The 26,878-nt window shown below is 44.1% G+C and overlaps 1 protein-coding gene across 1 annotated transcript in view; it reads right to left on the reverse strand.

Moving 5' to 3' along the window:
• GLG1 (golgi glycoprotein 1) overlaps positions 1 to 26,878 on the reverse strand; it is a 3,171,999-nt gene that overhangs the window by 928,365 nt on the left and 2,216,756 nt on the right. The window contains exon 18 of the mRNA XM_044081599.1: positions 9,111 to 9,203. Coding sequence (XP_043937534.1) covers positions 9,111 to 9,203 — 93 coding nt within the window. The remainder of the gene's footprint in view (positions 1 to 9,110; positions 9,204 to 26,878) is intronic.

Raw genomic sequence — 26,878 nt, forward strand, 5'->3', positions numbered from 1 at the left:
TCTGAGAAACAATATTCAGAACCCATTGGGGTCCTGGGTGATAATGCGCCAATTTTTTGAGAAAAGTGCTAGCTTCCCCCCTAGGGCTTGTCAAAAGGTAAGTGCTTGGCATTTGCAGAGGGAAGTCATTGAGACAGTTTCCTATAAGGTTGTGATATGGCTTCCCCTCCCTTGGGGGCTGAAGCACCCCATTTTTAGGTCAGTAGGAGCCTTGGGGCTGAGATCTGCCTCTTGGGCATCTGTATCTGACTCTTTGTGGCCTGTCTGACACTGGAAAGGACCAATTTTCTGAAGGCCAGTTTCTGCTAAATCTAGGTGGTTGAACCTGTAAGAAATCTTTCACTGTCTGCATTGACTTTGCTTTATCCTCCATTTTCTTTAACACCTCTTCTGCCTTAACACCAAACAACGTATCATGCTGTAATGGAGCATCCAATAATTTCACTTTAACATGGTCAGGTAAACTTTGTTCTTTCAACCAAGCATGCCTACGAATAACAGAGCCTGTAACTGCGGCTCTACAAGAAGCCTCTAAAGAATCAAAACCACATTGCAGAGTATGCTTTCCCACTTGTTCAACTGCATGCAATAAATCCTGCATTTCCTTACTGTCAGGACCTTCTGTATTTGAAACCATTTTCTGTTTTAACAATGACATGAGGTACTGTTGGTATTTAAGCATGTGAAACTGACAGTTTAAATTTTTCTGTTGTCAGGGTTTGGGCGGCAGGGGGTTGAGTGAAAGGGAGTCCCTTGTTCTGGTTGCAGGCCTCTGCCCACCAAAGGAACTCTTGTCCTTAGGCAAGGAATGATCGGAATCACTGTTTCCAGGTCCTGAGAATGTTGACACCAAAGACTAAGTACCACTGAAGTTTCCTCATATGCAGTCTTGCATATGTAATTGGTAGAATGCATCAGGCCATGAACCCTAGGGCTTGCAGTATTTTCCTTGCAGATAGCTGGGTTTGTGTGGTCAGTAGATTGAAGTAATATGTCAAATAAACCTGCTTTTCTGGAGTGAGGAATGCCATCTGGGAAGTTGTGTTCAAGCTTGTTCCCAGGAATACAATTTATTCGCTGGATACCAGATGAGATTTCTTGTCGTTGATAGTATACCCTAGAGAAGTTAGGAGTCTCTTTACAAATGTCAGGTGCTGAAGTAGCAATTCCTGACTGTCCGCCTGAATCAGGCAGTCGTCCAAGTATGGGTAAATTTGGAGATTTCTCTGCCTGCAGTATGCAATGACTTGGGCCAGGCGCTTTGTGAATACTCTGGGGGCAATAGATAACCCAAAGGGAAGTGCAGAGAACTGATAGCGCATAGAGCCTGCCCTGAAGCGTAGATATTTCCTGCATGACTCCCTCATGGGGATGTGCAGATAAGCTTCTTTTAAGTCTAGAGTGACTAACCAGGCATCCTTGGCTAGCATAGGGAGAAGCTGTTGCAGGGTACGCATCTTAAATTTTGGGATCAATAGAAAGGTGCTGAGAGTTGATAGATCCAGGATTGGGTGCCAAGAGCCCTCTTTTCTGGGCACCAGGATAAATCTTGAGTAGAAATCCTGCCCCCTTTGTTCTACTGGAACAGATTGAATAGTTATGATATTGAGCAGGGAAAGTACTTGCTTTTGAGCCTCTGCCCACTAGTTTGGAGAAAGGTCTGGAAACCCACTTGGGGATTGGTAGTGCATTGAAGTAGAATCTGTACCCCTGGGATACAATGTTTAGGACCCATCTGTCCTGACTAATGGACATCCAGTTTTTTTGCATGAAGGGCAAGTTTTCCTCCTAGGGGCACAAGTAAATGGGCAGGGCTGGGAAGGATAATTGAAAAGTCATTGTGAACTTTTTCTATAAGAGAGCAGCTTACCACTCCCTGTTTTTGAGGTGGGGGCACTCCATTGTTTAGTACTCTGCATACCCTGAAAACTGTAGTCTGGGTGGCCCTGTTTCCCCTGGGTTTGGTCTGAGAAGGCCTGGAAGGGGCTGGAAAGGACCAGTTTTTAGAAGGCCAATGCCTACTTAATATAGGTGGTTGCAATTGTAAGAATTAACAGTTTGCAAAGATTTAGCTTTTTCTTCCATCTTTTTAAGAACATCTTCTGCTTTGGTGCCAAATAAACAGTCCTTATTTAAAGGAGAATCTAGTAATTTGGATCTGGCAAGGTTTGTTCCTTCAGCCAAGCATGCCTTCATAGTAAAGACCCAGTCACTGCAGCCATGCAGGATGCTTCTAGGGCATCAAAGCCACACTGCAAAGTATGCTTACTAAAGTACAGTTTTGTACCTACCATAAATGTAGATGTCCGATAGGTATGCATCTGCAGTCATAACATATGGGTTGTCCTGCCTCAGGCAGCCCTTCGGTCGGCCGGATTCCAAAGTCTGGGTCTGGCCTCTGCTGATGTCGCACTTTCCCCGACGTCAGAGCGTCTGGGGTATAAAAGCATCAGCCGACGCCATTTTCCTCAGTTTTTCTTGCCCCAGATGCCAGGTGCCCTCTAGGAAGGCTAAATTTGGATAAATGCTGAAAAGTTCCAAACATTTGCAAAATTATATACATGTATAAACAAACAAATACACCATAATAGATTCCCCCAGCTAGCTAAAAGAGGGGTAAGTACCCTAGGAATACCACAAAGGGGTAGGAGGGAGGGTAATCCTGACTGCAGATGCATACCTATCGGACATCTACATTTATGGTAGGTACAAAACTGTACTATGTCCTTCAAGGATGCATCTGCAGTTATAACATATGGGTAGAATACCATAGCCAATCTGGGGGAGGAGGTACTAAGAAAAGGATGGTGTAGTTAAGATCCCCTGCAGGACTGCAGTATCAAAACCTGCTCTGGATCTGGAGTATAAAGGTAGATTGTAATGCTTGGCAAATGTATGCACGGAGCTCCAAGTAGCAGCTTCTAAAATGTCCTTGGTAGCCACTCCTCGTAGGAAGGCTGTAGTGGTGGCCGTGGCCCTTGTGGAATGAGGCCTGATGTTTTCAGGAACTGTCTTTCCATGAAAGGAGTAGCAAAATTGAATGCAATTTCCTATCCATTTTGAAATGGTCTGTTTGGAAATTGCTCTTCCTTGCACCCCAGTAGCATATGCTTCAAAAAGTTGGTCAGTTTTTCTGCTAGTTTTTGTTCTGTCCAAGTAGTAGCGTAGTTGTCTGTGTATATCCAGGGTGTGCAAAAGTTTTTCCTCTCTATTCTGAGGATTAGGAAAGAACGTAGGCAGGTGAATAGCTTGGTTCAAGGATACCCTAGATACCACCTTTGGCATAAAAGTAGGATTGGTTCTTAGTGAAACTCTGTCCTGGTGGAAAATAAGAAATGGCTGCACTGCCATTAATGCTTGTAACTCAGATACTCTTCTTGCTGAAGTGATTGCCAGAAGGAATGCAGTCTTCCAAGACAGAAACTGTAGATCTGCTGATGCTGCTGGTTCAAAAGGAAGAAGTGTCAGTTTCTCCAGCACAAAGTTGAGATCCCAAGCAGGTAGAGGGGGTCTTCTTGGAGGTTTAATATTTTTGATCCCTCTCAGAAATTGTCTGAGGAGAGGTGCGAGAAGATAGGTGGATCCACATTGTATTCTGCTGAAATTGCTGAAGCATGAATCTTAATGGAAGAATAGGACAGGCCATTGTGGAACAATTCTGCTAAGTATTCTAGGATATGTGTTATGTTTGCCACTGTGACATCTGAGCCTTTTGATGTGCTCCAAATGAGAAATCTCTTCCATTTAGCTGAGTATGTCTTCCTTGTGGAAGGCCTGCGAGCCTCCAAGATAATGTCCTTCACCCTCTGAGATAAAACAGGTGGATTTGGATTTAAGGAATTTTCCAGGCAGTTAGCTGCAATGTTTTCAAGTTGGGATGCAGGGTCTTGAAATTGTTCTGCGTCAGAAGAGGCCATAGGGGGAGACGCCATGATTTTGCCTGAGACATGCTTCTCAATAATGGATACCAGTGTTGCTTTGGCCAGTCTGGAGCTATTAGTATCACTCTTGGCTGTTCCTCCCTGATCTTCAGTACAACCTTGTACATCAATGGGAGAGGTGGGAAGGCATATACTGTTAGGGCTTTCCAGCTGAAAGAGAGAGAGTCCACCCTCCAAGCTTGTGGGTGGTATGTCCTTGAGCAGAATGTCTTCAGTTGATGGTTGAGTGGGGAGGCGAACAGATCTATCTCCGGCATTCCCCATGTCTTTGCTATGAGTTGGAAGACATCCGGGTGCAGCATCCATTCGTGTGCATCCATGGTAGTTCTGCTTAAGCTGTCTGCCAGTGTATTTTCTTTCCCTGGCACGAATTGGGACTGTAGTTGAATACTGAGATTCAGGCATAGTTCCCACAGATTCATAGCCATCCGGCATAGTGGGTAAGAGTGTGTGCCTCCCTGCTTGTTTATGTACCACATGACCGTGGTGTTGTCTGTCCTTATTAACAGGTGTCCTGGTTGGAGGAAGGGTTTGAATGCCTCGATTGCATGCTTCACTGCCAGCATTTCCTTTTGGTTTATGTGCATGCTTAGCTGTCCTTGAGGCCATAAGCCTTGGATACATTTGCCCTCCATGTGTGCTCCCCATCCTCGGTCTGAGGCGTCCGTGGTGATGGTCTGCCTTGTTTTTGGTTTGTTGAAAGGCAACCCTCTGTTGGACTGGCAGGCCTGAGCCCACCACAGGAATTCCTTTTGAAGGCATGGAATGATTGGTATCATGGTTTCTAAACTGTGACTGTGTTGAGACCATACACTCCTTAGGTACCATTGTAATTTCCTCATATGCAGCCTGGCATGCGGTATCAGAATTATGCAGGATGCCATGTAACCCAGGGCCTGCAGGATTTTCCTTGCAGTAAGCTGAGTTTGCCTTGCCAGCATCATGAAGTAATCTGGAAGTTGTTTTTGTTTTTCTTCTGTGAGAAAGGCCATTTGGGTGGTTGTGTCCAGATCTGCACCCAAAAAGGTTATCCTTTGGGATGGTACTAGTCTTGACTTTTGGATGTTGACTGTGTACCCCAAGGTCTGTAGCAGGTGTATGGCATAGGCCAAGTAGTTTATCAAATTTCCCTTGTTGTCCGCTTGTATTAGGCAGTCGTCCAGGTATGGGTAAATTTGAATTCCCTGTAGTCTGCAATGTGCAATTACTGATGCCAGGCATTTCGTGAATACTCTGGGCGCAGTAGATAAGCCAAAGGGCAATGCTGAGAATTGATAATGCTCTGATCCTGCAAGAAATCTGAGGTGTCTTCTGCAACTTGGTTGAATAGGGACGTGCAGGTATGCCTCCTTGAGATCTAGAGTCACCAGCCAAGACTCCTTGCCCAACATGGGAAGAAGTTGCTGTAAGGTCAGCATTTTGAATTTTGGCACAATGAGATAAGTGTTCAGTGCGGACAGGTCAAGAATAGGCCTCCATTGATTTTCTTTTCTTGGTACAAGGAATAGTCTGGAGTAAAATCCTTGGCCTTGTTCTGAACATGGTACCTTTTCTATGGCTTTCATCTGAAGTAAATTGTTGATCTGTCAAAGCCTCTGCCCTCTGATTTGGTGGAAGGTTTGGCATTCTGCTTCTTTTTGGCAAAGTGTGGAAGTGGAACCTGTATCCTTTGTCTATTATCTGCAGTGTCCATGTATCCTTTGTAATATAATGCCAGTTTTTTGAGAATAAAGCCAGCTTTCCGCCCAAGGGTGCCTCCAGTTGTTCCCTGGTAGGCGGAATCAGAGTTAAGTCATTGAGCCTGTCCTGGTGTAGTGGTTGTTGTTGTTGCTGTTGCACTACTTCTCTGGTTGGCAGGCTGCCACTGACGGCCTCTGTAGGAGCCCTTTGATTGACCTCTGCCTCTAAGGCGCCCTGAATTCACTGGATATGACCGACCGGCACTTGCGAACAGCTTCTGCTTCGGGCACCGCGCGGCAAGAAAGACTGAGGAAAATGACGTCAGCTGATGCTTTTATACCCCAGACGCTCTGACGTCGGGGAAAGTGCGACATCAGCCGAGGCCAGACCCAGACTTTGGAATCCGGCCGACCAAAGGGCTGCCTGAGGCAGGACAACACATATGTTATGACTGCAGATGCATCCTTGAAGGACATCTTGGTTTGCAGAATGCATTAGCTGCAAGTCTTTATTTTCTGCACAGTCTGGAAGTAAAACCATTTTTTGTTTAATTAGTTCCATAATATGCTGCCGGTACTTCAACATGTGAAACTGGCAATCCAATGTTCTGATGGCAAAAGTTGCAGAAGTATATACCTTCTTACCCAATCTGTCTAAAGATCTGTAATCCCTATCTGAAGGGGTAGGATTTGTGGCTGAAGTAGCCTTAATACCTTTAGGTCCCTGGGAAATGGTCTCTGGATCCACAGTAGGATTCTTGAAGAGAAATTTGTGGGAATCAGGTACTCTGTAGTACCTGTCAGGTTTCCTAGTGGCTGGGGGTAAAGTATCTGGAGTAACACTGGATTCCATAAAAACATCTACAACATCCAGGACAGGGGGTATAGCTAGAGGCCTGTGCTGAGGCAACTCTAAAAATTCTCAGTCTCCTTTTGGACTGAGGGTAGTCTTGGCATTCCCAGCGGAAATGCTCTCAAAGTATGCAAGGTTTCACCAAAAGAAACATCCTCTGGAGTGGACGCAGAGGGAATGGATTCCACTGCATCTGAATTCTCATAGGTTGATAAGGGTATGTACTAATAATCAGAAGGGTCAGAGTCATCAGACTCCTGGTCTGTAGAAACAGAATGAAACTCAATTCTTTGTCTCTTAGCAGGGGAAAGCTGGCTTCCCCCAATTCATTTAATAAGGTCTTCAGCCATTCTAAGCATTTCTTTTTGTGGCATGGGAGCTTGAGTATGCATTTTGGTCATCGGTTTTCTAGGCGTAGTGCATACTCTGGGCCTCAGAAACTCTGTAGTTTTAGCTAAAAACAAAGTCGTCGGTTTAATTCGAACATCGGTAGGTCAGAATACAACCTCAGAAGACAGTGCCTGCACAACGGCTCTGGACCCTCCAAGGTAGACACATCCGCAGGTTCCATAGTCTAAGTAGCATCTTGCAGTATACCGGACCTCTGAATGGGTTTCAGCAGAGGCCTGCGAATATGTAGAGGCGGGCATCAGGGGCTGCCAAAGGCACCTCACTGAGTACTGGCGGACTGGCAACTAGCTTAATGGAAGCATAGTCGGCAGTTTTGGATCTATGCGGTCTGTCTCTATCTTTCCATTTTTTCATAAGATCAGCAGTCGAATGCCTTACTGAAGCCATTTTGGAATACACAGAACGACAGTGAAAGAATTTAGTGACAAAGATAGCCTGACGACGGATGGTTCAGGTGTTAAACTAGGCACAAAACTGACAGTGAGGGACATCATGGTCTGGGCCTAAACAGGTGACGCAGTAAGAATGAAAATCTCTGTGAGGTATTGGCTTTCCACAGGCAAGACAACTGTAAACTTTGTCTGACATCGGTTAGAGCAAGAAAAAAGGATCCCCAACACGGTACTTAGCTTTAGAAGACTTCAGGATTACAAACTCGAAAACGAAAATTTCAGGTAGCGGACTGGCACTTGTGAACTGCTTCAGGATCCTCCTCGGCAAGAAAGACTGATGTAATGGTGTCGGCTGCCTGTTTTATACCCCGGATGACCTGACGTCATGGAAGAAGCAACAGCATTCGATGCAGAAATCCTAAGACTGGTATTCAGGCCGACTGAGGGTTACCTGCAGGCAGATAACCCAAGTGAGATGACTGCAAAAGTGAAACACGAAGACCATCCATACATCTTTTCCTCTGTGATTGGTCTTGAATAACCATCTAGTTTTTCTACAAAGAGGTACACCTTTGCATCCTGGTTTGCCACTCGATGCTTCAATACTTCATTTTCCTGTTCGTGCTCAGGAACAGAGGTGGAGTGCTCCATTAAAACACACTAAATTTCTGTGTTTTCATGGTGAAGTTATCACGTTTATCAGACTGTTTAAACTCCTAGGCAATTACTTAATAAAATGTCTTGTACAAACTAATCTTACCAGTAAATGCATTACATTACTGCTGATATGTACATATTCTACCACATTATATATATATATATATATATATATATATATATATATATATTAAAAAATGTTAATGATCATGTAAGACATAGCAAAATTTCGTAGTATCAACCTAAAATATTGTAAATTTCCAATGTCCTTTTTATGCATCATACCTGTAAAGAATCTTTGAACTAATATACTCACCAGATCATCAAATGTAAAAATGAAAAAATAAAAACAAAAAAATTCCAGCATTGCCTTAACTAATCCCTGCTCTTTAAACTTTGTCATACTGGTTTCTGAATTTCAGCAGTTGGATTTGTAGTCTTCTTATAGTCTGTGCAGGGATCAAACTGTTTTCTTCCTATTATCTTGCTTTTCGGAATGATTTCTCCCTGATCAGGATATTAAAATGGTCTATAAATGACCCTTTAAGACGATTTACATACAAAATCACGTTTTAAAAACAGCATTTTTCATTTTTTTTAAGTGAGTGACCCTGATGACATGCAGTCACTTAACACAGTGTCCCCTGAATGCCCAGTTCTTATGTTTACCCACCACGTTCATGGCCCGGAGGCTGAAATACTTAGAATATGGGAAGTTTAACAGATAAGAAAAACGTACAGAGATGAGAATATCACAAAACAAAAACCTCATAATTACCATCTGCAGAAGGCAACTGTAACCAAAGATGATAAATATCAACCCAGCCAAGATTCTACTGTGTAACACCCTTTAACAGGTTAAAAAAATAGCCTCGGAAGCACTTCTAATTATTATCATTGACACTCTCATGCAGATTAACACATGCCACTTCAAGAGGAAAAAGGTACAGATGTCACCATAGAGCATACAAAGGTATGCATCTTCAGAGTAGATCTTACTCCTAACAAAAAAGTCATTTAAAAATAACAGATCACGTTGTGCAATATCCAAGATGTGTGGCAAATACTGCAAGTATAAAACATAACTAAGAACTCAAACATTCAACTCACTAATCAGTAAACATGAGTTTGATGCACTGCCACAAAGTCACAGTCCTAATTTGGAGTGGTAGCTTACCTGTGCATTTCCAAATGGTACACCCTGACAGAATTTCCCAATGTCAGTTTTACAAGCATCATATAGATCAGGTTCCAAACGAATATCTTCTGTCTGAAAGAAAAAAAGCAATATCAGCAAGTGTTCTGTGTCATTTCTTGATGCTGTTCAGTTTTTTTTTTTTGGCAAGCCTTGCCATGCGGCATTATAAATGGAAAGCACATTTAGAAAAGTACAGTTGTGTAAGAACTTACCATAACAGTAGATGTCCTACTGAGCACTGCTGTAGTCCTTACAACTGGGTTGTCAATGCTGTCAGGCAGGGGTACCAAAGCTTTGCCTTCTATAGATCATACATCTGACACATGACCTCAGCTTGTATAGGGGTGACCCATGCCTGACCTACAAAGCACTCAGAAATGCAGACTTAACAGAGCTGCTAGACATCGGCAAGTCAAACATCATGAGGGGTCATCTGATCTACGGATCTAAACTTAATCAGCAACTCAAACATAACATGCTGAAAAGACAGCTACGTATCTCAGAGACTGCCCCTTCTTTGGAACAGGCTTCCTATTTACATTAAGCAGAGCCCTTCCACAGCAATTTGGATAAATGGATGGTGGACTGCATATGCCCACCTGGGGTACTAACCATGTCCCTTATGGACAGGGGCAATCTAAGATACTCAATGTACAGGCAAAAATCCATGCCATCCTCTTTACCCTAGGGCACATATTGGGTAAAATCAAGTTATACTGGCTAAGCCATTAGTCTAACAATCTATGTATGGAATGGGTATTTATTTTATTTTTAATTTACATTTGTTAACTGGGAAAGTCTGACTGGATACAGGTCCATTTTCAGTGGAGGCCTGGGGAGAAAAGCTCCAAATGTACATAATTGTAAATACAGTGAGATTATTACAGTGAATTATCACAAAATTGAAATTTGTTTAACGATATAGACTAGCTGCAGTGGTACAGTGGTAGCGGTGTTGCCTCACAGCAAGAGGTTCTCTTGTTCGATTCTCGGCTGGAGTGCCTTCTGTGTGGAGTCTGCATGTCCTCCCCGTGGTAGAGTGGCCTCCGAAAGACATGCGTGAATGGGTGTGCCTCCGCTGAAGGTTGGGTGTCGGGCTGGCAACTCGGCACCATAAAAATCTACTGCCAATCATTAGCGGACTGGAGTTCCGCTGTGGCGACCCCTAACTGGTAAAAGCCGAAAAGAAACACCACCACCACACAGGTACATGCTTTTCTCACATACACACAGGAAATGCTGGAAGTTAATAGCTGAGAAATAGAGATTTCATCTGAAAAAAGGGAAACACATACATTAAGGTGGTTGGTTAACATACATGGTATCATCTTAACTTTAGATATTTCCAGTAAGTGAGAGATATACAAAATTCTAAACAGAGGATTAGAGTTTTATTCTTGTAATGAGGTTCTCATTTATAGATTATGTTAGAGTGAGGGTTAGTCAAGGTTTGTACAGGAACAAAGCCAATGCCTTTTTAGGTATTTCTTAAGGGATATTTTGAATTGGGACAAGGAGGTATCAGTGGTGAGTTCAGCAGAAAGTAGGTTCCAGTTTTTACCGGCAGAGTTGGAGAATAGTGATTCATCAGCTGAATTGTTGGTTTTAACAGTCTGTACTAGCATTTTGCTGGAAGAGCCAAGGGCCTTTAGGTTACTGTAGGGGGGTGATAATATTTTTCAGTATGGGTGTGCTGTCTGGTTGGTATAGAATTTTGTGAACAACTATTAGTCGGTTATATTGCAGTGAGCAGGGTAATTCCAGCCAGTCTAATGATTGAAGGTTATGACAGTGATGGGCTCTAAGCTGATCCTGTGGCAAACCTGGCAATATTATTGTAGCAGCTAGTAAATTTATTGAGGTTTGATTTGCTTAGTTTTACGAAGATGGGTGTGGCATAAAGAAGGGTTGAGAACAGATGTGTACGGGCAATAACAGTTCTAGCAGACGGGGTTAGGAATTGTTTAATCCTGTATAAAGAGCGTAGTTTTTTACTAACTGTTTTAATAGTTTTATCTATGTGAGCATCAAACGTAAGGTTGCTGTCGATGATTACTCCCAGTAGTTTAGTACTAGGTTCTGGGGAAATTATGGTGCCATTGTTAGATGTTATGGCGAGAGGTGGTGAGGAGACCTTGCGAGTGAGGGAGAAGAGTAATAGTTTGGTTTTATTTGGGTTTAATAGTAGACGGCGATCAGTGAGCCAGTTCACTACTTTGTTGAAAGTGATTTGGGATAAAGATTTTAAGTCTGTGGGGAAGGTGGCAGAGCAGATTAGGGTGGAGTCATCTGCATACTGAATACGAGTTGTATCTGAGGTGATTTTGTGCAGGTCATTAATGAATATGGAGAATAAGAGGGGACCAAATATAGATCCCTGTGGGACTCCAAGGGTGACTGGTAAAAGGGACGATAGGTTATCCTTCCATAGTACAGCTTGTCTGTCACTTGGATAAGAAACCAGCTAATTGTTAGGTTATCTATGGAGAGTGACTTTAGTGCATCTAAGAACAGCTGGTGGTTTACCATATCAAATGCCTTGGATATGTCTAGGAAGAGGGCTGAGGAGACATATGAGGAAACAGACATACGAGCATGGATCCTCAGACCATCTGCAAGTCAGTGGACTGAAGACTAATGAGAGATGAGACTGGTCAGCTAGGAGAGGTGTAGCATCAACTGGTAAGAAAACTCTCCCATATCCGTGTAAAAGAGCAAAAGCTAGAGACGGAAGAGAAAAGAAGATGGAGGTAAGCTAGAAAATCAAGGATGGAGGGTGGTATGGAATACTGCAACAATGAACAGGACAACATCTAATGTCATAATAGCTTCTTACACAACAGTACTATCTCAGGAATGAAATCAATGCTGTAGTATTCCTCATAAATGGATGATTACCAGAGCTGGAGGAGGTAAGGGTAGTTGGCACGTAAAAGAGTTGTCCATTAGCCTGGAGCAGACTGTCCTATCAAAGGCTGCCTTGGATCTAGAGAAGGCATCAAGTTTGTAGTGTTTAGTAAAAATGTGTACAGAGAATCAAATAACCACCTTTAAAATAAAATTGGCGACTATTCCTTTGTGGGAAGGCCCTGAGGAAGCAACTGCTCCAGTAGAATGTGCTTTTGGGCATTAAATCAGGGTCTTACTGTTCTGCAGTAACAGAAAGAGATGGTCTTAGAAATCCAGAATGCAGTAACCTGTTTGGAGACTTGACTGACCAAGTTTAAAGAGCATAAACCAGTCTTTCAGAAGGATTAAGTTTTGTCCAGGTAAAATCTGACCTACCTGTGAATGTCTAAAGAATGTAAGACCCTTTCCACCTTGTTTTGGGGACTGAGAAAAAGTGGAGAGGTGAACAGCCTGATGGAGGGAGAGAGAGAGATCTTTCATCATCTTCATAGGTTCATAGGTTCATACTAGGCTATCTGCCCTAGGGCATTTAAAAGCCTAGCCAGTGTGTGTGTGGCTTTCACCACCCCTTAGGATGAGAATACTATACCCATTAGTTTGCTGTGCCTCTGTCCAGCAGTGATACAGAGATGATTCCCGGGGTAAACCTACGATCTCCCATCCACTCAAGATTTCTCTTGAACAGAGTCAGTGAAGGGCTCTGCCTCACATGGACTGGGATTCTGTTCCATAGTGTAGGGAGTCTCTGGGTGATGAATCTGTCCCTCCAGCACGTCCTATTTATATCTGTGTTGAGGTTTAAGTCTCTTGCTCTTGTGGCTCTGGTGGATTTGGATTTTTTGAGGTGGAGCATGTCCATTAATTCCAGGTTGGACATGGCCTTGTATGTCAGGCACAGATCACCTCTGAGCAGACTGTATGCGACTGAATAGAGCTGGAGTTTCTTCAGTCGGGCATCGTATGACATATGTTTGAGCCTTTATCCTTTTGGTGAGGAACTTTTGGGGTCTTTCCAACTGCTGCAGGTGTCGGGTAAGGTACATTCCGAATGGGGCGTTGTACTCAATCAGTGGTCTGATAAGTGAAGAGTACAGGGGTACAATGACCTCTCCTGATCTGGATGTGAATCCCTTCATGATCAGGTGGGCAATGTAGAAGGTCTTCCTAACCACTTTGGCAATGTGAGTGTCAAAAGAGAGGTTACGGTCAACTTGGGTCCCCAGGTCCCTGATAACTTCTTCCATGTTTAATGGATTACCACCTATGTGGTAATTAGGGGTTACCTTGTTTTTCCCAAAGGGTATGACTATACATTTTTGGCATTTAGCTTAAGGCCATGGCTCTGGCACCAGTTATCCATTTCTATGAGACCTTTCTGGAGGATGTCTGTGTCTGATGGAGTGTCAATTATGGTGCCCAGTTTGCAGTCATCTGCAAATTTTGTCAGCCACAATCCCCCTATGTTTGCCTGCACTTCAGAAAATAAATGCCGAACAAGAGGGGCCCAGGACTGAGCCCTGTGGGACACCGCTAGTGACCGGCTTAGAGTCTGACATGGCACCAGCAACTCTAACCCTGTGTGTTCTGTCCTTGAGCCAGTTTGCAACCCATCTTGTGACATATGGGTTTACATCTAAGCTGGTGAGCTTTTCTATGATGCCCGAGTGGGGTATTGTGTCATATGCTTTTGCTAGGTCAAGGTAGGCTGTGTGAACTGCCTTACCCTCATCAATGGCCTTAGTGACTGTTTGAAAAAGTCGACCAAGTTCAAGAGGCAGGATCTGCCCTTGACAAAGCCAAATTGGGTAGGATCCAGTGTCTGTAGGTCCCCAATGTCTTTATTTATGAGTTCCATTATGATCCTCTCCATAGCTTTGCAGACAAGGCTCATCAAGCTTATGGGGCGGTAATTTCCAGGGTCCGTAGAAGCACCGCCTTTGTGGAGTGGGACCACAGTTGCCGTACGCCATTCTTTGGGTACGTATCCTGTAGTAAGGCTAAGATTAAACAGCAGCCTTATGTGTGGGTTTAGTTCCTCATTGAGTTCGTGTAGCACACAGCCGGGGACACTGTCCGGTCCCATTGATGCTGTGTTTTTTGCTATAGAGAGAGCAGCTCTCACCTGGGCATCTGAGACGTTTGGGAGGCTAGACTCTGGTGGGATAGATATTTCTCCTTTTGGGGGGGAGGGAGAAATTTGCACTGAACCTGTCTGCCAGTATGTTGGCAATGTCTGTGGGTTCAGTGATTTTGGACTAATTCTGAGCATATCTGGGAGTTTCCACCCAGGTTTCTAACATAGCTAAAGAAGGCTTTATGATTATCTTTTGTGTCATTAGCGATTTTTCTCTCAAAGTTGGCCTTGGATGATTTTATGAGTGATCGTAGTTTTTTGCTAGTACTGATCAGAGATGCCTTCCCATTTAGGGATTTTGCTCTGTCATGTAGTAGCTTTCTCCTCTTGTTGTAGAGTTTGTTTATGGCTGGAGTCCACCAGACCGGGCGCCTGCCTTTGGTGGAAAGGGTCTTGATTTTATTAGGGATTGCTTGATCCATACATTCCTGGAGGTGCTCGTAGAAGGCATTTGTAAGGGTTATGCTTAGGCATAAAGGATGGGTTAATACTGAAAGCCACCCTGACTATTAAAAAATAAGAAAGGGATGAAGGGCCATGAGAGCTAGTAACTCAGAAATTCTCCCGGCAGAGGACAGGGCCAACAGTGGGATGGTTTTAGAAGTGCAGAATTCAGAGAGATGGGTTTCCTTGGGGGGGGGGGGGTAAGGGAATAAGTCCTCCAAGGAAAAGTTTGACCTCCGGCTTACCCATAAGGGGGGGGGGGCCTAAGAGAAAGGCAAGCATCAAGGGGATATAAATGAGCTTTTATCAGCCATTTGGTGGTTAAATTGGCCATAGGTCAGGGTATAACCATCAGGAGACCTAAGGTTAAAAATGAGAGAGAGAGGCTAGAGAAAGGGGTTAGGTGGGTGGGAAAGAATACTGCAACATGGAAGAGAAGGACATCTATGGTTATGGTAAAATTTTACACAACGTTTCTATGTCCTTCTATTCCTATGTTGCAGTATTCTTGGTGTGGGAAGAGTACCACAGCTTAGATGGATGGAAGGGAGGAGGTAGAAGTAGCTGACTCCACAAAGCCCTGCAGAATTGCTCTGGCAAAATCTGCACGTGCTTTGGAGACATTGTCTAGCTTGCAATGTTTGGTGCAAGTGTGAATGGTGGACCATATGGATGCAGTGTCCAGGCCCTTTAGGAAGGCTTTGGAGGCTGCCACTGCCCTGGAAAAGTGAGCCTTTACTCTCTGTGTGAGTTTTTTGAGCCTGGCTAGTAGCGGAGGGTCTAGTGGCAGGCAAGCTGAAATAGCTGAAAGGTGGACTTTCACTGAAGAGTACGAAAGTCCCCTCTTAACTAGTTGACACACACAGGCAAGAACTAGGGGTGGATCTTCAATGCATGGATCCCTGCCCTTGCCCAGACACCATCTGGAAAATCTCCCCCATTTAGCTAAGTAAGATTTCCTTGTAGTAGGTTTCTTGGTCAACCCTCAGGATTGAAAGCATGTCCCCTAAACAGCGGTGCCTGAAGGGAATTAAACGTTTATCACCCACAGAGTCAGTGCCAGCATCTGTAAGTGTAGGTGAATGAGGGTTCCCTTGTATGTCAGAAGGTCCACCTTGTGGGGTAACTTGCGGTGACTGCCTTTGGCTAGATTGAGAGGTAGGGGGGAACCAGTGCTGCCTTGGCCAGTAGGGGGTCACCAACAAGATTTCTGGTTTGTCTCTCTATTTCAGGACATTTGGAATTAAAAGGAAGGGTGGAAAGACATATAGAAACCTCCCCTGCATGAAATGCTGAATTAATCTATTCTCCATGCTAGTGGAGAGTGGGTCTTGGAGCAGAAAGTCTGCAGTTGTCTGTTCTGGGGGGAGGCAAACAAATCTACTTGAGGTGTGCCCCACTGGTGGACAATGTCTAAGAAGACATTCCTGTCCAGCATCCATTTGCGATTTGGAGATGATGTCCTGCTGAGAAGGTCTGCTTGTTTGTTGCCCTGCAAGGGGATGTAGGATGTCTGCAGGGACAATTTGTGCTGTGGGGTTAGGCCCCACATTAGTAAGGTTAGTCTGCAAGAGGAGATAGGCATTTGTCCCTTGCTGGTTGTTGAGGTATCACATATATGTGGTGCTGTATGTTAGGATTAGGAGAACATCTGGCTGTAAAAGGGGAAGGAAGACTTTCAATGCCAGAAGGACTGCTGTCACTTCCCTCATGTTGATATGTTTGTTCTTTATGGAAGGGTGCCCACTTTGCTTGTACCCTGTAGTGTGACACACTAGCTTCCTATCCTAGGTGTGATGCATCTGTATGCAAGAACTGGTTTGGGTGGGTAACTGCAGTGGAAGGCCTGGGTTCAGTTGAATTTGCCGAATCCACCATTTTAGTTCCGACAGAAGGCAGGCCAAGAAGGTAATTTCTTGCTCTAAAGGATGTTGGTGTTGTGTCCATACATGGCAGAAGGGGAAGGAGATTCCACATGTAGGAATTCAAAATATCTTTTTTTTGAGTATCAGACATTTGTGAGGTGTCCCATTTGAAGTTTTCCTTCATTTTGGTAACGGTCTCTCCAAAGGTGATGTCCTCTGGAGGGGAGTCCCCTTCGATGGATTCTTCATCTGGGGAGTAATACTCTTGTGAAGAAGCTATTTGGGATGCATAGAAGATAGATTAATTTGAAGATGAATAGAAAGCCTCTTGCTCTTCTTCCCTGTCTTATGAAGTGGGTGGTGGAAGAGAGGAGACAGAGGCAGGCCTAGGGCTGAGGAGAGGAAGGGCAGATGGGGAAAGAGGCTGTGGGCCTAAGGACCATGAAAGCCTGCATCAAAGATGAGGTGAAGGACTGCCAATCAGGTAGGCCTTCAGTGGGTGCAGCCAGATGGTTAGTTTTCTGTTTCTTTTTTAATGTAGTAGTCTTAGTTGAAGGCTGGGAATTGGGTGCATGGCTAAGGATAGCGGTGTCAGGAGGAGAGATCCCGGTCAGAGGCCCGACTGTGTCTGGTTCCCCCTCGGCTGTAGACGATGTCTGAGCAAGCTCCATGGACGTGCTAGTCGTCAACTGAGAAGCGGCTTCCGTGAAGGTCTCCGAAGTAGACGGATCTGACTGACATCCCTCAACTCCTAAATCGGCAGCTGGCAGGGCGTCTGAAAGCAGAGAGGCAGTGGAAGTGGGCCTAGGAATCTTGGCCTTCTTCAGTGGAGGCTCAGTGGGAATTTCCGAAATGGGATCCATCCTTAGCGCTAATTTTTTTAAGTCACTGATTTTCTAGATATAGATTGAGAGCAGCCAGATGGCTGCATAGCGTCTTAGGAATGAAGGATTGGCAGATCGAGCAAGCAGTATGGTCGTGCTCTCGGGCTAGGTAAAAAAACGCAGTGGTCGTGCATATCTTTATGTGGTATCTGGCACCCGCATTGGCATTTACCCTTTTTAGCTGACATCGGCTACATGTTACTACAGCAAACCAAGCTTTATCTAGTAATCAAAGAAGAAAAACCCCCAACAGGGTATAAATGTGTCAGAAGGTGATGGATGAACTGAAGATGCTGGAGGAGGATTTCTGGAGAAGGAGCTGGATCAGGTGGTCATCAAGGTAGGAGAAGATTTGAATTTCTCAAGAACAACATAAGACTAGTAGAGGTTCTAGGCACTTTGTGAACACTCTTGGAATGGTGGAAAGACCAAAAGGCAGAGCAGTAAACTGAAAATGCGAGCAACAAGTGAAAATCCTGAGAAATCTCTTGAAGGAAGGATGTATACAGATGTGTAGGTAGGCGTCCTTCAGATCTAATGACACAAAGCCTGTGGGGATAGGCAAATCTGAAGGGAGAGCATTTTGAAAGAGGGGACCTTTGGGTGTGTTCGGGGTAGACCGGTCTAGAATGTGCCCCCACTGCCCTTTTCTTGGTACTAGAAAAATCCTGAAATAGAACCCTTTTCGTATGAATTCTTTTGGAACTTACTCTATGGTTCCCCAATTCAAGAGGTCTTGAATAATGAGGGTCAGAAGGCAAATTTGGTTTTGAGGCACTCTTCTCAGAGGGGGAATGCTTTTCCAAGACATGGTATAGCCATCTCTGCTGATGGAGAGAACTCACTTGTCTGTGGTAATATTTTCCCATCTGGCCAGCGAGAGACAGAGTGTCTTTGGGAAACAGGGTATGGGGGATTGGGGAGTGGAGGAAGGGTGCTACAGAGGAAGTCACAGACTTTTGCCACCAACAGGTGGCCTCCCAAATGAAATTGTCCTTTGCATTTTTTCAGAGCATCTTTTCCAAGGGGGTTTCTTTGTTTCTGAACTGCCCCAGGGTCTCTAACAATGAAGGAAGTAGATTTTGCTGGGTCTTTATATGGTATTTAGAAGCCAAGAGTACAATCTGCCTGAAATCGTTCATGGTTTTACCTTGGTCTTGGACGGTTTTGAAAGATTAGTCACCTAACAGCCAAAGAGCAAGTCTTTACCCAAAGGTGAATCTAGAATTTTTTATTTGAAATTCTCACGCATAGGTTGATTGTGAAGCCAAACGTATCTGCGGATAACCACTGGCAGCTGACCTATAAGAAAAGTACAGTTGTGTACACTTAACATAAATGTAGATGTTTGAGTGTATTCACTGTTGTAGTCATCACACTTGGGTTATCTGCCTGCAGGTAAGCCCTCAGTTGGCCCGAATACCAGAGACTTAGTATTTCTGCATTAGTTGCTGTCGCTCCAGGACGGACATCAGGTCGTCAGGGGTATAAAAAATGGCAGCCAACGCCATTACATCAGTTTTTCTTCAATGGTACCAACTCGCACTCGCCCACAAACTAATAAACCAACCACTAAAAGTCCCATCCCTCCAGAATCTACTCCAACCCTACATAACCATGAGACCACTAAGATCCAGCCACAAAAAAGTACAGTTGTATACACTTACCACAAATGTAGATGTTTGAGTGTATTCACTGTTGCAGTCATTACATTTGGGTAGAATCCCAAAGCTATGGATGAGAGGATGGAACTAAATAGCATTAGGGGCGGCTATAAGGCCCTGCAGAACTGCAGTGGCAAAGCCTGCCCTGGACTTAGAGAAGAGAGGCAAATGATGATGCTTTGTAAAAGTATGAACAGAGCTCCAAGAAGCAGCTTCTAGAATGTCTTTGGTTGGAACTCCTCTGAGAAAGGCTGCTGAGGTAGAGGCAGCCCTGGTGGAATGTGACCTGATTCCCTTGGGCACTGGTTTACCATGATGCAAGTAGCAGAAACGAATGCAGTGGCTTATCCACTTAGAAATAGTCTGCTTTGATATAGCCTTCTCCTCTGATCCTGCAGCAAATGCCACCAGTAGTTGCTCAGACTTTCTTAGAGACTTGGTCCTGTTTAAGTAGAATCTTAGTTGTCTGTGTACGTCCAATGAATGCAGAATTCGCTCCCCCTTGTTCTGCGGATTTGGGTAAAATGTTGGCAGGTAAATAATTTGGTTAAGAGCTACACTGGATACCACCTTAGGCATAAAGGAAGGACTGGTTCTGAGGGACACCCTGTCCGGGTAAAATGTAATAAAAGGCTCCATAGCCATGAGGGCCTGTAGTTCTGAAACACTTCTTGCTGAAGTGATTGCCAAAAGGAAAGCTGTTTTCCAAGCTAGAAACTTTATATCCGCAGTAGCTGCTGGTTCAAAAGGAGGCAGGGTGAGTTTTTCCAGCACAAAATTGAGGTCCCATGCAGAAGTTTGTGATCTTCTGGGAGGCCTTAAATTTTTGGCCCCTCTAAGATACTGTTTTAGCAGAGGATGAGAAAAGATGGGAGGGCTCAGTGTTGTAATGAGCCGAGATGGCAGAAGCATGGATTTTTATTGAAGAAAAGGATAGGCCCTTGTCAAGCATCTCATACAAGTATTGTAAAATCCGAGGAATATTTGATTTTGTTATGTCCGTCCCTTGTGCTTGGTTCCAAGCACAGAATCTCTTCCATTTATCAGCATAAGATTTTCTAGTACTAGGCCTTCTGGCTTCTAAAATGATATCCATCACAGATTTGCTGAGAGGTGTTGTTTGAATAATTACATGGATCAGACATGCTGCCAGGTTCAGAGTTTGGAGCTGTGTGTGCAGAATTTGATTTCTCTGCTGAGACAGTAGATGAGGTTTTTGAGGCAAGTACTAAGGACGGAGTTGAGACAGATTCCTTAGAATTGGGTACCAGTGCTGGCGAGGCCAGTCTGGGGCAATTAGGATAATTTTTTTTCCCTGCCTGACCTTTAGTAAGACCTTGGGGAGAAGAGGCAGAGGATGAAAGGCGTAGACTGTTTTTCCAACTGAAAGATAGGGCATCCACTTTCCATGCTTGTCTGTGATAAGTCCATGTGCAGTACTTGTCCAGTTGACACTTTTGGGGATAGGCAAATAGATCCATGTCTGGGGTCCCCCATTTCTGTGTTATCATACTGAAGACTTGTGGATCCAGTTTCCACTTGTGAGGGTCCATAAGATTTCTACTTAGGTCGTCTGCCAGAGTATTTTGTTTTCTGGCAGGAATTCAGCTTGAAGATGTACTTGGTAAGTCAAGGATGTGTCCCACACTGCCATGGCTAGTCTGCAAAGGGGGTAGGAATGTGTACCCCCCTGCTTGTTTATGTACCACATAACTGTGGTGTCCGTCTTTATCAGTAGTTGTCCTGGATGAAGTAAGTCCTTGAAGGCTGTCAAAGCATTCTGAACAGCTAGCATCTCTTTCTGGTTGACATGCAGATGCATTTGTTTTGCCACCATATGCCCTGAATGCATTTCCCTGCCAGGTGACCCCCCCCCCCCCAAGCATAGTCTGATGCATCTGTAGTTAGGGTTTGGGTGGCAGGGGGTAGAGTGAAAGACCATCCCTTGTTCTGATGACATGTCTCTGCCCACCAAAGAAACTCCTGTTGTAGGCAGGGAATGAGAGGAAAGTTTCCAGACTGTGACAATGTTGACTCCATAAATTTTTTAGATACCACTGAAGTTTCCTCATATGCAGTCTTGCATATGGGATTAGTAGAATGCAGGATGCCATGAACCCCAAAGCCTGCAGAATTTGTCTTGCAGACAACTGGGTTTTTGTTGCCATCTGTTTGAAGTATATAGTCAGTAGCCTTTGTTTTCTGGCATAAGGTAAGCCATTTGGGCAGTTGTATTCAAGCTTGCACCCAGGAATGTAATTTTTTGAGAGGGTATGAGTTGTGATTTCTTTTCATTTGCTGTGTACCCTAGGCATGTCAGAAGCCTTTTTACAAATGCCAGATGTTGAAGAAGAATGTCCTTGTTTTCTGCTTGAATGAGACAGTCATCCAAGTAAGGATAGATTTGTATGCTTCTTTGTCTGCAAAATGCAATTACTGGTGCCAGGCACTTTGTAAAGACCCTGGACGCAGTAGATAAGCCAAAGGGCAGTGCAGAGAATTGGTAATGCTTAAAACCTGCCTTAAAGCGGAGGCATCTTCTGCACGAGTCCCTTATTGGGATATGCAGGTATGCCTCTTAAGTCTAGAGTTACTAACCAAGCGTTCTTGCCCAGCATGGGCAGTAGCTGTTGTAAAGTCAGCATTTTGAATTTTGGTATGTCCAAGAACGTGCTCAAAATCGATAAGTCCAGTATTGGATGCCAGGCATGGTCTTTTCTGGGTACCAGGAACAGTCTTGAATAAAACCCTTGTCCTTTTTTCCTGTTCTGGTACTGGTTGAGTAGCCCCCATATCCATGAGGAACGTAACTTGTTTCTGAGCCTCTGCCCATTGATTTTGTGGCAGATCGGGCCAACTGTTTGGAATTGGCAAAGTATGGAAATTAAATCTGTACCCCTGGGATACTATGTTTAATACCCACTTGTCCTGGATAATTAACTGCCAATTTTGAGCATGAAGTGCTAATTTTCCCTCCAAGGGGGCAGCCAAAAGATAAGTGCTTGGTGATGGTAGAGGGAAGTCATTGAGACTGCTTACTGTAGGGTTTTGCTTTGTTTCCTCCAGATTTGGAGGTAGAGGCACCCCACTGCTTTGACCTGCAAGAACCCCGTGATTGGTATCTAGAGCCTTTTGAGCGCCTGGATTTGCCTTGTGAGGCTCTGATGGACACAGGAAAGGACCAATTTTTAGTAGGCCAGTGCCTACTGAATCTGGGTGGCTGCATTTGTAAGAAATTTTTTACAGTTTGCATAGATTTAGCTTTGTCTTCCATTTTCTTTAAAACCTCTTCTGCCTTATTACCAAACAAAAAATCATGCTGTAAAGGTGCATCCAGCAATTTAGCCTTAACATGATCAGGCAGATTTTGCTCCTTGAGCCAGGCATGCCTTCTAATCACAGATCCAGTAACTGCGGCCCTGCAAGAGGCCTCCAAGGAATCAAAACCACATTGCAAAGTATGCTTTCCAACCTGCTCTGCTGCATGCAATAATTCCTGTAATTCTTTATTTTCCACACAATCAGAAATCAACATAATTTTCTGTTTCAATAAGCCCATAACATGTTGTTGATATTTAAGGATATGAAACTTGGCAGTTTAAGGCCCTAATTGCCAAGGTTGCAGATGTATAAACCATCTTTCCCCATCTATCCAGCGCCCTGGAATCTCTATCAGAGGGGGTAGGATTTTTGCCTGTAGAGGCCGTTACACCTTTGGGACGCTGTGAGATAGTTTCAGGATCAGCAGCAGGATTTCTGAATAAAAATTTGTGGGAGTCAGGAACCATGCAATATCTGTCTGGCTTACTAGGAGTCTGAGATACGGAATCAGGAGCCATGCTTCATTCCGAAAACACATCAACAATGTCTAATATAGGAGAGGTATAGCCAAAGGCCTATGCTGAGGAAGAAGGAAATCCCTAAGCCTCTTTTTTGATTCGGAGAAATCCTGACTCTCCCAATGAAAATGTTCCCTTAAAGTATGCAAGGTTTCTCCAAGAGAATAATCCTCAGGAGGAGATGCAGATGGAATGGATTCTTCTGCATCTGAATCCTCATAGGGTGGTATAGAAAATTCCTGATCAGAAGAGGAAGCATAAGAAATAGAAACCTGATCTGAAGATTCATAATCAGTGTCTTGCCTAGGCCTCTTAGTGGGGGTGGGAACCCCTGATCAAAATTAAGCCATTTTGATAATCTGTTTTTTTGGCATAGGGGCCTGAGCACATGGCTCATGCGTCGGTTTTTTAGACTTAAAAGTGGCTTTTGAAGCTGGCGTCAGTTTTATATAGAAATGTTGAGGCCTGAAAACACCCTCAGAAGCCAGTGCCTGCACAGCGGCTCCGGACCCATCTGAGGGAGAGACATCCGCAGGTACAATACTCTGAAAATCTCGCTGCATACTGGACTCCGCATGGGTCTCGGTAGATGCAAGCGACTCAAAAGTAGCGGGTATCAAGGGCTGCGAAAGCGCCTCACCGAGTACAGGCGAACCGGCGACTGGCTTAGGAGAAGCTTCAGCATTGGTTTTGGACCTCGACGGTCTTTTTCTTTGCGTTTTTTGTGAACTCCGGTAGTCGGATTGCTATCAGACGACATTTCAGGGTAATTCAATCTGGATCCAAAATATTTTGAAGCAAAAATATACAGATGCTTAATAGTGCAATGGTTAAATCTAGCACAAAACTGACAGCAAGGCACATTATGATCTGGGCCTAAGCAAGGAATACAGTACAAATGAAAATCTTTATGAGGTATTTGCTTCCCACAAGTAATGCAATTATTAACTTTTACTGACATCGGTAAGGAGCAAGAAAATGTTTCCCCAACAAGGTACTTAACTTTAATTGAAGACTTCAGTTCTGAAACTCAAACGTGAAAATTTCAGGAGTCGGCCGACTGGCACTTGCGAACTGCTTCTGCTTTGGGCACCGCGCGGCAAGAAAGACTGAATAAAATGGCGTTGGCTGCATGTTTTATACCCCTGACGACCTGACGTCATGGAAGAGGAGACAGCAACCGATGCAGGGCCCAGGACTTTGATATTCAGGCCGACTGAGGGCAACCTGCCAGCAGATTACCCAAATGTAATGACTGCAACTGTGAAACACGAAGAACATCCTCCTACAGGTCACAAGAGCCATTAACTCTGCTGGAGAAGCATTATTCTCCTGTACTATAGCCAAACTCGAACTCCATCCCATCCTCAATTACCTCTGTAACTTCTTGCACCCACTTCAAATCCTTACTAAAAATCACACTTCAAAACTTGCCAGATACGCCCTTGCAACCCCCCCCCCCATCTAATACCATCCTCTCCCCCCACCCACTACCTCTCTCAGCCTCCTATCAACAACCTACTCTTAGCAAGCTTGACTACTCATGTTCCCAGCTACCTACCACATAATACTAACTTCTTGTAGCAACAACTGCTAATGGCGGTTATGTACCTCAAAAACAGATTGCATCAATTGTTCACTGATGAATCTCAACTACATTTGTAACCATGTTTAGTATATGTCACCATATTTTAAAATTGTACTATGTTCTACAGCTGTTTTACATGGGTTTTCTTCTTGTCTTGGGTCCTTAACTGGACTAATGTCTATATTTAAATGCTATGTTTTTTAACTGTATAATGCAAATAATACTTAATGTGGAGCTTTTCTCCCCGGGCTTCCGCTGAAAACGGACCTGTGTCCAGTCGGACTCTCCCGATCAACAAATGTAAATAAATAAATAAATTTCAGGAGCTCCCCAAATAGGGAGCCAGGTTATGGTGGGGAAACACCACCAGTAAAAAGTAAATACCAATACCACTACCCCTGGAAGGGTTGAGTAAATGACAGAGGAGAGAGAGAGACAGAGGGGCTGGAGGGAGGTAAACCAGGTCTGCAACAGTGAATACACTCTGACATCTACATTTATGGTAAATGTACACAACTGTACTATGTTCTTCGTGTTTCACTGTTGCAGTTATCACACTTGGGTTGATTCCCAAAGCTGAAGAAAGGGTGGAGGCAGTCAAGAAGAGTTGGGGCTGGCTAGTATACCCTGCAGGACTGCTGTTGCAAAACCCACCCTGGATTTGGAAAAGATAGGCAGGTGGTAATGCTTGGTGAAGGTGTATACAGAAAGCAGCTTCCAGGATGCGCCTGGTAGGGACTCCCCTGGGGAATGCTGTAGAGGTAGAAGTTTCCCTAGTGGAATGTGTTCTGACCCCCCTGAGGGGTTGGTTTTCCATGGTGCTTGTAGCAGAAATGGATGCAGTGTGCTATCCATTTGGAGATTGCTTGTTTGAGATGGCCTTGCCCTCTGCCCCTGTTGCAAAGCTGACTAGTACAGTTGTGTACACTTACAATAAATGTAGATTTTCGAGTGTATTCACTGTTGCAGTCATCAGTCGAGGATGGCTAACTGAACCTTTATCCATCTATTTGGATAAGTTATTAAAACCTATTGTTCTAGACGTTGAGCATGTCCTAAGAGATGCATCTCATTTCTTAGAGAACTTAATCATATATAGCAAGTCTCCTCTTTTTGATATTGATAACATATTAGTCACACTTGATGTGAAGTCTTTATTCACATCAATACCTAATGATGTTGGCAGGGATTACATCAGGGCGCTATTAGTTCAGAAGAAATTACCTAACAATATAATTACTAGGTGTATGTCCCTCCTCGAAATTGTTCTTGAGAACAATGTTCTCTGTTATGATGAGAAATATTATTTACAAACTAAAGGAGTGGCGATGGGTACCCCTTGTGCCAACGCCTATGCTAACTTGGTGTTGGCACAATGGGAAGAAATAAGAAGTTATGTACCTACCATAACGTTCCATGTTAGTTGTCTTCTCTCGCCTTCTTTCTTGCTTGATGGGTTCGGAGCCGATCCCTCGGCTCACTGCACTGCTTTAGCTCGAGAACTCCTTTTACCAGCTCGAGGCAGCCCCATATCCCATGATGCAAGGCAGGAAGTACCCAGATCTCGTTTGTTGACAAAAGGGCAATAACACCAAGCATAAAAATACTTCCCAAAGGAAGAAGAAACTTATGGATGGAAAAAGGACCAGGTTTGAATGGTCTTTAGCATAATAGTTTCTTATACAAGGTCTGTCCAGGCCAGGGGGAAGGAGGGAGGGTCGCAAGAAAGAAGGCGAGAGAAGACAACTAACATGGAACGTTATGGTAGGTACATAACTTAATGTTAAGTTGTCAATCTCGCCTTCATTCTGCTTGATGGGACCGTCCTAGCACCTCTATCCTGGGTGGCTCAATGGAACAAACTCTTGAGGACTGTAGAGCCAAAACTGGCTCTGTCCCTGGAGGCCAAGTCCAATTTGTAATGGGAAACAAAAGTGTGAGGAGTGGCCCAAGTGGCCGCTGCACAAATAATGTCCAAAGGCAGTCTAGCTTGAAAAGCTGTAGAAGTAGCTAAACTCCTAGTTGAATGTGCTTTAGGTTTTGAGCACAGCTGTTTTCCCCTGATCGTATAAATTTCAGTGATGACCGAAGAAAGCCATCTGGACAAAGTCACTTTAGAAACAGGAAGGCCTTTTTATTATCCATAGGAAACAAAAAGTTGATCAGATTTCCTCAATTTTCCTGTTCTGTCCTAATAATAACTATGCTGACGGAAGACGATAAGATAATGTAGCTTTTGTTCAGCTCTATCTGAATAGTTAGGAAAAATACAGGAGATCAATGGATTGATTCAGATTGTTTTTGAAGCGACCTTAGGTAAAAATGATGGATTAGTTCTCAAAGATACTCTGTCTTTGTGAAAAATCAAATAGGGGTCGAACCGAAAGAGCATGAAGTTCAGACACCCTCCTGGCAGATG

This window comes from Protopterus annectens, chromosome 8.part1 (assembly GCF_019279795.1).
Source record: "Protopterus annectens isolate FY-2018-M chromosome 8.part1, PAN1.0, whole genome shotgun sequence".
Classification (NCBI taxonomy): domain Eukaryota; kingdom Metazoa; phylum Chordata; order Ceratodontiformes; family Protopteridae; genus Protopterus; species Protopterus annectens.